We start from the raw sequence: 12,216 nt of genomic DNA on the forward strand, positions 1-12,216 counted from the left end.
GGGAGAAGGCAACAGCAACCCACTCCAGTACTCTTGCCTGGAAAATCCCTGGACAGAGGAGCCTGGCAGGCTGCAGTCAATGGGGTCGCAAAGAGTTGGACATGACTGAATGACTTCACTTTCATTTTCACTTTCATGCATTGGAGAAGGAAATGGCCACCCACTCCAGTGTGCTTGCCTGGAGAATCCCAGAGACGGGGGAGCCTGGTGGGCTGCCGTCTATGGGGTCGCACAGTCAGACACGACTGAAGTGACTTAGCAGCAGCAGCAGCATAGACCCTGGGAAGAAGTATAAGCTGGAACAAGGAACTATCTGAAACTGAACTGACCCCACACTGCCCTCAACAGCTCCAGAAACATTCCTAGATATATTTTACTATTATCATTTTTTAATTTTTAAGTTCCTTATTATTCCTTTAATTTTCCTTTTTAAAACCTACTATCATCTTGCAAAAAAAGGACCCTATTTTTAAAGCACATTTCATATGTATATATATTTTTTATAACTTTTGCGATTTTTTTTAATACTGTATTTTTGAGAGTCTAACCTTTACTCTAGATTTTTAATCTTTGCTTTTTGGTATTTGTTATCAATTCTGTACCTTTAAGAATTCAATCATCAGTACCCATTTTTACTCAAGAGTGTGATTACTGGCTTGATTGCTCTCTCCCCTTTTGACACTCCTTTTTCTCCCCCAGGTCACCTCTATCTCCTCCCTCCCCCTTCTCTTCTCTACTTAATTCTGTGAATCTCTTTAGGTGTTCTGGGCTGTGGAGAACACTTAGGGAACTGATCACAGGCTAGACTGGTCTCTCTCCTTTTGACTTCCCCCATCCTCTCCTCCTGGTCACCTCTATCTCCTTCCTCCTCTTCTCTTCTCTATGGAACTCCATGAAACTGTCTTGAGTGTTCCAGACTGTAGAGAGCAAATAGGGAATTGATTACTGGCTAGACTGCTCTCTCCCCTTTTGATACCCCCTCTTCTCCTCCTGGTCACCTCTATCTCCCTCTTCCCTCTTTCTTCAAGTAACTCTGTGAACCTCTCTGGGTTTACCCCACTATGGAGAATCTTTTCACCATTAACCTAGATGTTTTATCATCGGTGCTATATGGATGGAGAAGTCTTGAGGCTACTGTAAGAATAAGACTGAAAGCCAGAGGTAGGAGGCTTAAATCCAAAACTTGAGAATACCAGAAAACTCCTGACTCCAGGAAACATTAATCAACAAGAATTCATCCAAAAGCCTCCATACCTACACTGAAACCAAGCTCCACCCAAGAACCAACAAGTTTCAGAGCAAGACATACCAAGCTAATTCTCCAACAACACAAGAACATAACCCTGAGCACAAAAATACAGGTGGCCAAAAGTCACACCAAACCTACAGACACCTCAAAACTCACTACTGGACACTTCATTGAACTCCAGAGAGAAGAGATCCAGCTCCACCCACCAGAACACCAATGAAAGCTTCCCTATCCAGGAAACCTTGACAAGCCACTCATCCAACCCCACCCACAGGAAGGAACCTCCACAATAAAGAGGAACCACAAACTTCAAGCATACAGAAAGGCCACCCCAAACATAACAACCTAAACAAGATGAACAGGCAGAGAACTATTCAGCAGGTAAAGGAACATGATAAAAGCCTACCAAACCAAACCAAAGAGGAGGAGATAGGGAGTCTACCTGAAAAAGAATTCAGAATAATGATAGTAAAAATGATCCAAAATCTTGAAAACAAAACGGAGTTACAGATAAATAGTCTGGAGACAAGGATTGAGAAGATGCAAGAAAAGTTTAACAAGGACCTAGAAGAAATAAAAAAGAGTCAATCAATAAGGAATAATGCAATAACTGAGATCAAAAGCACTCTGGAGGAAACCAACAGTAGAATAACTGAGGCAGAAGATAGGATAAGTGAGGTGGAAGATAGAATGGTGGAAATAAATGAAGCAGAGAGGGAAAAAGAAGTAAAAGAAATGAGGACAACCTCAGAGACCTCTGGGACAATGTAAAATGCCCCAACATTCAAGTCATAGGAGTCTAGAAGAAAAAGACAAAAAGAAAGGCCATAAGACAATACTTGAGGAGATAATAGTTGAAACCCTCCCTAAAATGGAGAAGGAAATAGCCACCCAAGTCCAAGAAACCCAGAGAGTCCCAAATAGGATAAACCCAAGGCAAAACACCCCATCACATATATCAATCAAATTAATGAAGATCAAACACAAAGAACAAATATTGAAAGCAGCAAGGGAAAAACAACAAATAAATCACAAGGGGATCCCCAAAAGGATAACAGCTGATCTTCAATAGAAACTCTTCAAGCCAGAAGGGAATGGCAGGACATACTTAAAGTGATGAAAGAGAAAAACCTACAACCCAGATTACTGTACCCAGCAAGAATCTCATTAAAATATGAAGGAGAAATCAAAAGCTGTACAGACAAGCAAAAGCTCAGAAAATTCAGCACCACCAAACCAGCTCTTCAACAAATGCTAAAGGATCTTTTCTAGACAGGAAACACAGAAAAGGTTTATAAATTCAAACCCAAAACAACAAAGTAAATGGCAACAGGACCATACTTATCAATAATTACCTTATTGAATATCAATAATTGAATGCCCCAATCAAAAGACAAAGACTGGCTAAATGGATACAAAAATAAGACTCCTATATATGCTGTCTACAAGAGACCCACCTCAAACATAGGGACACATATAGACTGAAAGTGAAGAGCTGGAAAAAGATATTTCATGCAAATGGAGACCAAAAGAAAGCAGGAGTAGTAATACTCATATCAGATAAAATAGACTTTGAAATAAAGGCCGTGAGAAGAGACAAAAAAGGACACTACACTACATAAAGATCAAAGCATCAATCCAAGAAGAAGATATAACAATTATAAATATATATGCACCCAACATAGGAGCACCCAATATGTAAGGCACATGCTAACAAGTATGAAAGAGGAAATTAACAGTAACACCATAATAGTGGGAGATTTTAATAACCCACTCACACCTATGGATAGATCAGCTAAACAGAAAATTAGCAAGGAAACACAAAGTTTAAATGATACAATGGACCAGTTAGACCTAATTGATATCTATAGGACATTTCACCCTAAAACAATGAATTTCACCTTTTTCTCAAGTGCACATGGAATCTTCTCCAGGATAGATCACATACTGGGCCATAAATCTACCCTTGGTAAATTCAAAAAATTGAAATCATCTCAAGCATCTTTTCTGACCACAATGCAGTAAGATTAGATGTCAACTACTGGGGAAAAAAAAAAACTATTAAAAATACAAACATATGGAGGCTAAACAACACACTTCTGAATAACCAACAAATCACAAAAGAAATTTTTAAAAAATCAAAATATGCATAGAAACAAATGAAAATGAAAATACAACCCCAAACCTATGGGATTCAGTAAAAGCAGAGCTAAGGGAAAGGTTCATAGCAATACAAGCCTACCTCAAGAAACAGTAGAGAAATCAAATAAATAACCTAACTCTACACCTAAAGCAACCAGAAAAAGAAGAAATTAAGCACCCCAGGGTTAGTAGAAGGAACGAAATCATAAAAATTAGGGCAGAAATAAATGAAAAAGAAACAAAAGAGACCATAGCCAAAATCAACAAAACTAAAACCTGGTTCTTTGAGAAGATAAATAAAATAGACAAACCATTAGCCAGACTCATCAAGAAAAAAAGGGAGAAGAATCAAATCAACAAAATTAGAAATGGAATTGGAGAAATCCCAACAGACAACACAGAAATACAAAGTATCATAAGAGACTACTATCAGCAACTATAAGTCAATAAAATGGACAATTTGGAAGAAATGGAAAAATTCTTAGAAAAGTATAACTTTTCAAAACTGAACCAGGAAGAAATAGAAAATCTTAACAGACCCATCAAAAGCACAAAAATCAAAACTGTAATCAGAAATCTTCCAACAGACAAAAGCCCAGGACCAGGCTTCACTGCTGAATTCTACCAAAAATTTTGAGAAGAGCTAACACCTATCCTACTTAAACTCTTCCAGAAAATCACAGAGGAAAGTAAACTTCCAAACTCATTCTATGAGGCCACCATCACCCTAATACCAAAACCAGACAAAGATGCCACAAAAAAAGAAAACTACAGGCCAATATCACTGATGAACAAAGATGCAAAAATCCTTAACAAAATTCTAGCAAACAGAATTCAACAACATACTAAAAAGATCATACATCATGATCAAGTGGGCTTTATCCCCGGGATGCAAGGATTCTTCAATATTCACAAATCAATCAATGTGATACATCACATTAACAAATTAAAAGATAAAAACCATATGATTATCTCAATAGATGCAGAGAAAGCCTTTGACAAAATTCAACATCCATTTATGATAAAAAAAAAAAACCCTCCAGAAAGCAGGCATAGAAGGAACATACCTCAACATAATAAAAGCCATATATGATAAACCCACAGAAAACATTATCCTCAATGGTGAAAAATTGAAAGCATTTCCCCTAAAGTCAGGAACAAGACAAGGATGCCCACTCTCACCACTACTATTCAACATAGTTTTGGAAGTTTTATCCATAGCAGTCAGGGAAGAAAAAGAAATAAAAGGAATCCAGATTGGAAAAGAAGAAGTAAAACTCTCACTGTTTGCAGATGACATGGTCCTCTACATAGAAAACCCTAAAGACTCCACCAGAAAATTACTAGAGCCAATCAATGAATATAGTAAAGTTGCAGGATATAAAATTAACACACAGAAATCCCTTGCATTCCTATACACTAACAATGAGAAAACAGAGAAATTAAGGAAACAATTCCATTCACCATTGCAATGAAAAGAATAAAATACTTAGGAATAAATCTACCTAAAAATACAAAAGAGCTATATATGGAAAACTATAAAACACTGATGAAAGAAATCAAAGGTGACACAAATAGATGGAGAAATATACCATGTCCGTGGATCGGAAGAATCAATATAGTGAAAATGAGTATACTACCCAAAGCAATCTATAGATTCAATGCAATCCCTATCAAGCTACCAACAGTATTTTTCAGAGAACTAGAACAAATAATTTCACAATTTGTATGGAAATACAAAAAACCTTGAATAGCCAAAGCAATCTTGAGAAAGAAGAATGGATCTGGAGGAATCAACCTGCCTGACTTCAGGCTATACTAAAAAGCAAAAGTCATCAAGACAGTATAGTACTGGCACAAAGACAGAAACATAGATCAATGTAACAAAACAGAAAGCCCAGAGAGAAATCCATGCACCTATGGACACTTTATCTTTGACAAAGGAGGCAAGAATATACAATGGAGAAAAGACAATCTCTTTAACAAGTGGTGCTGGGAAAACTGGTCAACCATTTGTAAAAGAATGAAACTAGAACACTTTCTAACACCATACACAAAAATAAACTCAAAATGGATTAAAGATCTAAATGTAAGACCAGAAACTATAAAACTCCTAGAGGAAAACATTGGCAAAACACTCTCTGACGTAAATCACAGCAGGATCCTCTATGACCCACCTCCCAGACAATGGAAATAAAAGCAGAAATAAAAAAATGGGACCTAGTTAAACTCAAAAGCTTTTGCACAACAAAGGAAACTATAAGCAAAGTGAAAAGACAGTCTTCAGAATGGGAGAAAGTAATAGCAAATGAAGCAACTGACAAACAACTAATCTCAAAAATATACAAGCAACTCCTGCAGCTCAATTCCAGAAAAATAGGTGATCCAATCAAAAAATGGGCCAGAGAACTAAACAGACATTTCTCCAAAGAAGACATACAGATGGCTAACAAACACATGAAAAGATGTTCAACATCACTCATTATCAGAGAAATGCAAATCAAAACCACAATGGGGTATCATCTCACGCCAGTCAGAATGACTGCTATCCAAAAGTCTACAAACAATAAATGGTGGAGAGCATGCAGAGAAAAAAGGAACCCTCTTACACTGTTGGTGGGAATGCAAACTAGTACAGCTACTATGGAGAACAGTGTGGAGATTCCTTAAAAAACTGGAAATAGAACTGCCGTATGACCCAGCAATCCCACTGCTGGGCATACACACTGAGGAAACCAGAATTGAAAGAGACACATGTACCCCAATGTTCATCACAGCACTATTTACAATAGCCAGGACATGGAAGCAACCTAGATGTCCATCGGCAGATGAATGGATAAGAAAGCTGTAGTACAATGGAATATTACGCAGCTATTAAAAAGAATGCATTTGAAATACTTCTAATGAGGTGGATGAAACTGGAGCCTATTATACAGAGTGAAGTAAGGCAGAAAGAAAAACACCAATACAGTATATTAACGCATATATATGGAATTTAGAAAGATGGTAATGATGACCCTATATGCAAGACAACAAAAGAGACCGAGATGTAAAGAATAGACTTTTGGACTCTGTGGGAGAAGGTGAGGGTGGGATGATTTGAGAGAATAGCATTGACACATGTATATTATCATATGTGAAACAGATTGCCAGTCCAGGTTCGATGCATGAAACAGGGTGCTCAGGGCTGGTGCACTGGGATGACCCTGAGGGATGGGATGGGGAGGGAGGTGGGAGGGAGGGTCAGGATGCGGAACACATGTACACCCATGGCTGATTCATGTGAATGTAATGCAAAAACTACCATAATATTGTAATTAGCCTCCAATTAAAATGAATAAAAAAAGAAAGAAAAAAAAACATATACACTACCATGTGTAAAATAAGATAGCTAGTGGGAAGCTGCTGTATAACACAGGGAGCTCAGCTCAGCTCTGTGGCAACTGAGGGGGGTAGGGTAGGGGGTTGGGTGGAAGGAAGACTCATGAGGGAGGGGAGATATACACACACACACACACACACACACACACGGCTAATTCACATTGATGTATTGTGGAAACCAACACAACATGTAAAGCAATTATCCTCCAATTAAAAAAAATACTAACCATCCAACAGTTTGCCATGATACACTGCCATCCCAGCTACCCGACCAATAAACTTGAAGTAAGAGAGGTGATCTTCATTACACAGTCCAGAATTGGGATTTATCTGTAGGGTATAATTATCCCTGTAAAGACAACCACATTTAAATGCTCCTTTCTATATTTCATATAAAAATTTTAATATGACAAGTAATTGTAAATTACTTGTAATTTACTCCCTCTTTTTACAGTTGTTCAACTCTATTACAACCATATTAGACCACTGGATTTAATGGTTTTAAAAATAGTCATTTTGTTCAAAAGGTGGAAACAATCCAAATGTTTCTGAAAGCTAAATGGATAAATAAATGTGGTATAGACACATAATGGGATATTACACAGCCTTCAAAAGGAAGGAAATTCTACCACATACTGCTACATAGATAAACTTTGAGAACACTATGCTAATGAAATTAAGTCAGTTATAAAAGGTCAAATACTGTATGATTCTACTTATACAAGATACTGAGAATAGTCCAGTTCATAGAAACAGAAAGTGGAATGGTTAATGCCAGGGAATGGGGGAGATCATGTTTAAAGGATACAGTTTCAGTATGGGATGATGAAAAAGTTCTGGAGGTACATGGTGGTGATGGGTGCACAACAACGAATACACTTAACATGATAAGAATGTTAAATTTTATGTTATGTATATTTCACTATAACTTTTAAAAGTTATTTCTGAAACAACATTAGTTACTCTCTCCGCTTTTCTGGCACATTGTGACTTACATTTCCCTCCCATCACATTACTCTGTTATTTTCAAAACAGTGATTTTTTTTTTTCTGTACAGTCATTGAAAAGGTACTTACGTAGCAGAATATTCAAACAACCCATAATAAGGGTTAAACATTTCCTTTGAAATCAGAAAGAACCATTCTCTGGCAACTCCTCCATAATCTAGTCCCTTTTCACCATCAAACTCAATCCACAGTCTAGCCTTGAGGAAGTCTGCTCTCTTGACCCCCATAATCCTCCTGTAAGAGTCTTCAAGAACAGTTGCACGGCGAAGTTTCATTTCAAATTTGTTTGGAATGTCATTCTGAAAATCCAGAGAAGAGAGACTGTTTAAATCAGTTCAACACACATTTCTTTCATGAATGTTATAAAATTCACTGTATTCTATTCCTGTGCCCAGGATCCTCTTTCAGGCCTAGGTATATTGTCTTGTATTCCCTCCACAGTATTAAAGAACTCATGCATTTTCTCTAGTCATGTAATAACAAAGACTTCTCATTTTCACATCTGAAGAAGCAGCTACTGATGGTGAAAGTAACACTCACATGAAGGCATTTCATGAGCAGTCATTTCCACCTTAAGATCCAAGAAAGACATTCTGTGACCGACAGTCAGTCAAGGCACTGCCTGCTCTCAATACTTGTCTGCCTGTCAGCTTAGGGTTCTCCCCTCCATATTTCCTCTCTGGAGCCTGTCTACTTCACTCATTAACAGGTGCTAACTTTTACAGACTGTGCCAGCACTGTTACCAGAATTTTAATGGGTTAACTCATTTACTCCTCATAACAACACTATGAAGAACCTACTATTATTGTCTTCATTTTATGGATGAAGAAACTAAAGATACAAGTTAAGAAAGTCTTAGCTTCTGAGCCTCTGTTCTTAATGAATGAGCAACATTGCCACATTTATCTTTTGTACATAATTTGCTTATATGACAAATATAGATAACTATGCTTTTAGGCAGACTTTACTGTAAATTATATAGAAACATATCTGAATATTTTGTTTTTGAGTACTCTGTATGCAATGTTCCAGTGGAAACCATGAAAAGAAAACATGCCATCAACATTCTGTAGAATCAAGAAAAGGAAAGAGGGTTAGCTCTAAATCAATTTCACTCACAAAATACTTAGGAAAAGTGGGAAAGCCCTTAGAAACATAATGATATAAGCAGTTTATATAAGCAATATAAGCATAACATGAGTTTTGTGGAGCAATTAAGCCCATGTGCCACAACTACCAAGGCTGAGGGCTGCAACTGAAGTATGGTACATTTCCCCTGTGTAAGCAGCAGAGGAAGTAAACCATAAACAATTTCCTCTGCTGCTTATGCAACTTAAAAAACTGGTAAGACTGGACAAAAGCAATTTTATAATTTTAGACAGTGGGCAAACCACTAGTGCAGGTAAGTGACTCAACAAGCACTTACTCAAGGCCCACTCTGGGCCAGGTCCATGCTAGGTAGGTACTGCAAAGGGGCCAGAGATGGGAGGAAAAGGGAATGAAAACATGGCATAAAATGTGGTCACTTCTTCAGGGAGTTTACAATGTGGTGTGTGTGTGAGAAACAAATGTAAATGTTACTCATTCTGAGATTTAAAAGAGTACAAAAATTGCTAACAATAGGAACAGAAGCAAAGTTTTGTAGGCAAAAAAGAAAAAAAAAATGAGCTATTAATTACAAGTGAGACAACCAAGGAGGCTTCGAGAGAAAGTCCTGTCTGGGGTGGGAAGGGAGAGAAGGGCTGAGGAACAGCAAGCAGGGAGAAGTGTTCCAGCCATCTGAAAGCTGGATGGTACAGAAGGGGGAGGGGAAGAAGAGAGGGATTTGAGTAGAAGGAGTTGCAGAAGCAGTCTGAGGCCACAGTGTAGACAGTGTGAAGGCTGCCTAGGAAGTTGAGCAGGAAGTTGCAGGATCAGACTGCTCGCTATGTTCTCAGAGGCTGACACCATCAGATCTAAAAGGTATTTCAATGGAGCTTTCCCAATGGCTCTCTGCCTGCAATGCAGGAGACACAGGACCCTGGGGTTTGATCCCTGGGTTGGGAAGATCCCCTGGAGGAGGAAATGGCAACCAACTCCAGTATTCTTGCCTGGAAAATCCCATGGACAAAGGAGCCTGGAAGGCTACAGTCCATGGGTTTTCAAAGAGTTGGAAACGACTAAGCAACTAAGCACACATAAGGGGAGACAAAAGACACACCGGTCAGTGAAAGACCCCTGAAACAGCCTGAGTGACAGAAAGTAAATGGGCCCTCTGTGTGAGCGACAACAACAGAAGGGAGGCCACAGGAGCAATTTCCACATCAGAGCTGAGTGGTGTATCATCCATGGGTTCTGGAGTCAAGTGACCCTGTGTTCAAGGCCTGGCTTCAGCTCGCACATCTTTTCTAACGCTTAATTACCTCATCTATAAAATACAGACGATAAAAGTATTTACCCTTAGGGAGCTGTTTCAGGAATAACTGGGACAATGCATTGCATGTGCTGACACGGTGCCTGGCACACAGTGGTCTCAATAATGATTAGCCACCCTTAATCCAAACTAACGACATGTTAAGGATGAGGTGGAGGGGAAGGATAAAGGCAGCTCAAGGCTTTGGAGCACTGCTTCACACATTTTTATCTCCTCCTTGATGTTCTGTTCTTTTGCTGTGATGTGATGTGTCCAGACAGGAGTCTTATTTCTTAAATCCTGCTTGGGACATTTTGTTAAACTGAGGATTCAGCTTCTCAGCCTCTTCCTCAGGCTCTTCTTCTGGAACAGCTTCATGTCTCTTATCTTTTCTTTCATAATTTCATCTTCTTGTATACCTTTCTTGCATTCTGGGCAATTTCCTCTCTTAATCCCCAGTCCAGTACGTCATGTGAGTCAGGAGGATGGACTCTGGCACTGCGCCACTTGGTTTGTGCCTGGCTTTTCTGCTAATAACCATGGAACTGGATCACACTGCCTAGTTTCTCTGAGCCTCAGCTTCCTCAACTCTAAGATGTGATAATAATAGTCCCTTCATTATAGAGTTACTACAGAGATTACACAGGGATCATGCATGTAACTTAAGAAAAATGCCTAGTATGTGGTCAGAACTCAATAAAACTTACTTCTTTCATTATGGTTTTGTGTTCTGTGACCTGCTGCTTAGAGAATATCAACCATTAGACACTGTAACATGTTTATAAGTGTTCAGACTGGCAAATGGAGAAGCTAGTACTTCTCTTCCACCAGTGTCTTGTCATTAAGAGTGAAAACATTTACCATATAAATAATTCAAAACAGACTTAGAATCCCAAAGAATTTTAAGTAGAAAACAAATTTCCAGAGCAATTTTAAAACAAGGTTATTATTGAAGATGAGTTTAAAACACTGAAGATATTTTAAGATTTTATTAAGGTATATTTGCACTAAATAAGTACTGTATTTCATTTTTGTCCTGTTTTGGATGAGAAAAATTGGGGGCAGCAGAAACCATCTTGAACCTTTGTAAAACCAGGCTTCCGGCTTGGAAGGCAAGGAAGTGTAACCCAACGTAGCCACCTAGTGGCAGTACTCCTAAACTGCAGGCAAGGGGAGAGGCCTGAGCAAATCAGAAAGGCGTTAAAAAACGGTCATCCCTCTCACAGGCACAGAGAACAGGGCTTCCTTGGGGGCTCAGTGATAAAGATTCCACCTGCTAATGGAGGAGACATGGGTTTGATCCTTGGTCCTGGAAGATCCCACATGCCACGGGCAACTGACCCTGTGCGTGGCAGCTACTGAACGTGTGCTCTAGAGCCCAGGAACCGCAACTACTGAGACCATGTGCCGTAAGTACTGAAGCCTCTGTGCGCTAAGAGCCCGAGTGCCACCACAAGAGAAGCCACCATAATGAGAAGCCCGAGCACTGCCATGAAGAGAGCGAAGCCCCTGCTCGCCACAACTGGAGAAAAGCCCCCACAACGAAGACCCAGCACAGCCAAAAATAAATAAATAAATAATATTTATTTATAGAGAGAACAAACTAGTGGTTATGGGTGGGGGGAGGGGCAATACAGAGGTGGGGAAAAAGGGGTTATTATGGAATTATATAAAACCATGTGCATGAAACCTTTGAAAACTGTAAAGCTTTATGGAACTTAAAGACTCTTTCAATTTAAAAAAATTAATTACTTAAAAAACAGTCATAACCAATAGAAATGAAATAGACGGGCAGATTTAGTTCCAAACATACTGAATTTGTGGTGATGGAAAAAGTGTTGTGAATATATCTGATAAGCAAAAGGAGATAAACAACAAGAGGCCTGCTCCAATCACAGCTGTACATTCAAATTATGCAGAGATATATTATACTTGAAGCTGTAAAGAATGAATGACTAACACTGGAAAACAATAGTCCAAGCAGAAGCAGAATCCAGAGAGTCCTCCTACACAAGCAAAGTCTAGGCTACCGGATAATCTCCTG

At 38.8% G+C, this 12,216-nt stretch overlaps 1 protein-coding gene across 3 annotated transcripts in view; it reads right to left on the bottom strand.

Annotated features, from left to right (window-relative positions):
• NEDD4 (neural precursor cell expressed, developmentally down-regulated 4, E3 ubiquitin protein ligase) overlaps nucleotides 1-12,216 on the bottom strand; it is a 144,959-nt gene that overhangs the window by 15,315 nt on the left and 117,428 nt on the right. For all 3 annotated transcript variants that reach the window (XM_010836785.1, XM_010836787.1, XM_010836784.1), the window contains 2 exons: nucleotides 7,849-8,078; nucleotides 7,000-7,121 (listed from right to left, as the gene is read on the bottom strand). In XM_010836785.1, the coding sequence (XP_010835087.1) occupies nucleotides 7,000-7,121; nucleotides 7,849-8,078 (352 nt within the window). The remainder of the gene's footprint in view (nucleotides 1-6,999; nucleotides 7,122-7,848; nucleotides 8,079-12,216) is intronic.

Source organism: Bison bison, unplaced genomic scaffold (assembly GCF_000754665.1).
Source record: "Bison bison bison isolate TAMUID 2011002044 unplaced genomic scaffold, Bison_UMD1.0 scf7180017864066, whole genome shotgun sequence".
NCBI classification, from domain to species: Eukaryota; Metazoa; Chordata; class Mammalia; order Artiodactyla; family Bovidae; genus Bison; species Bison bison.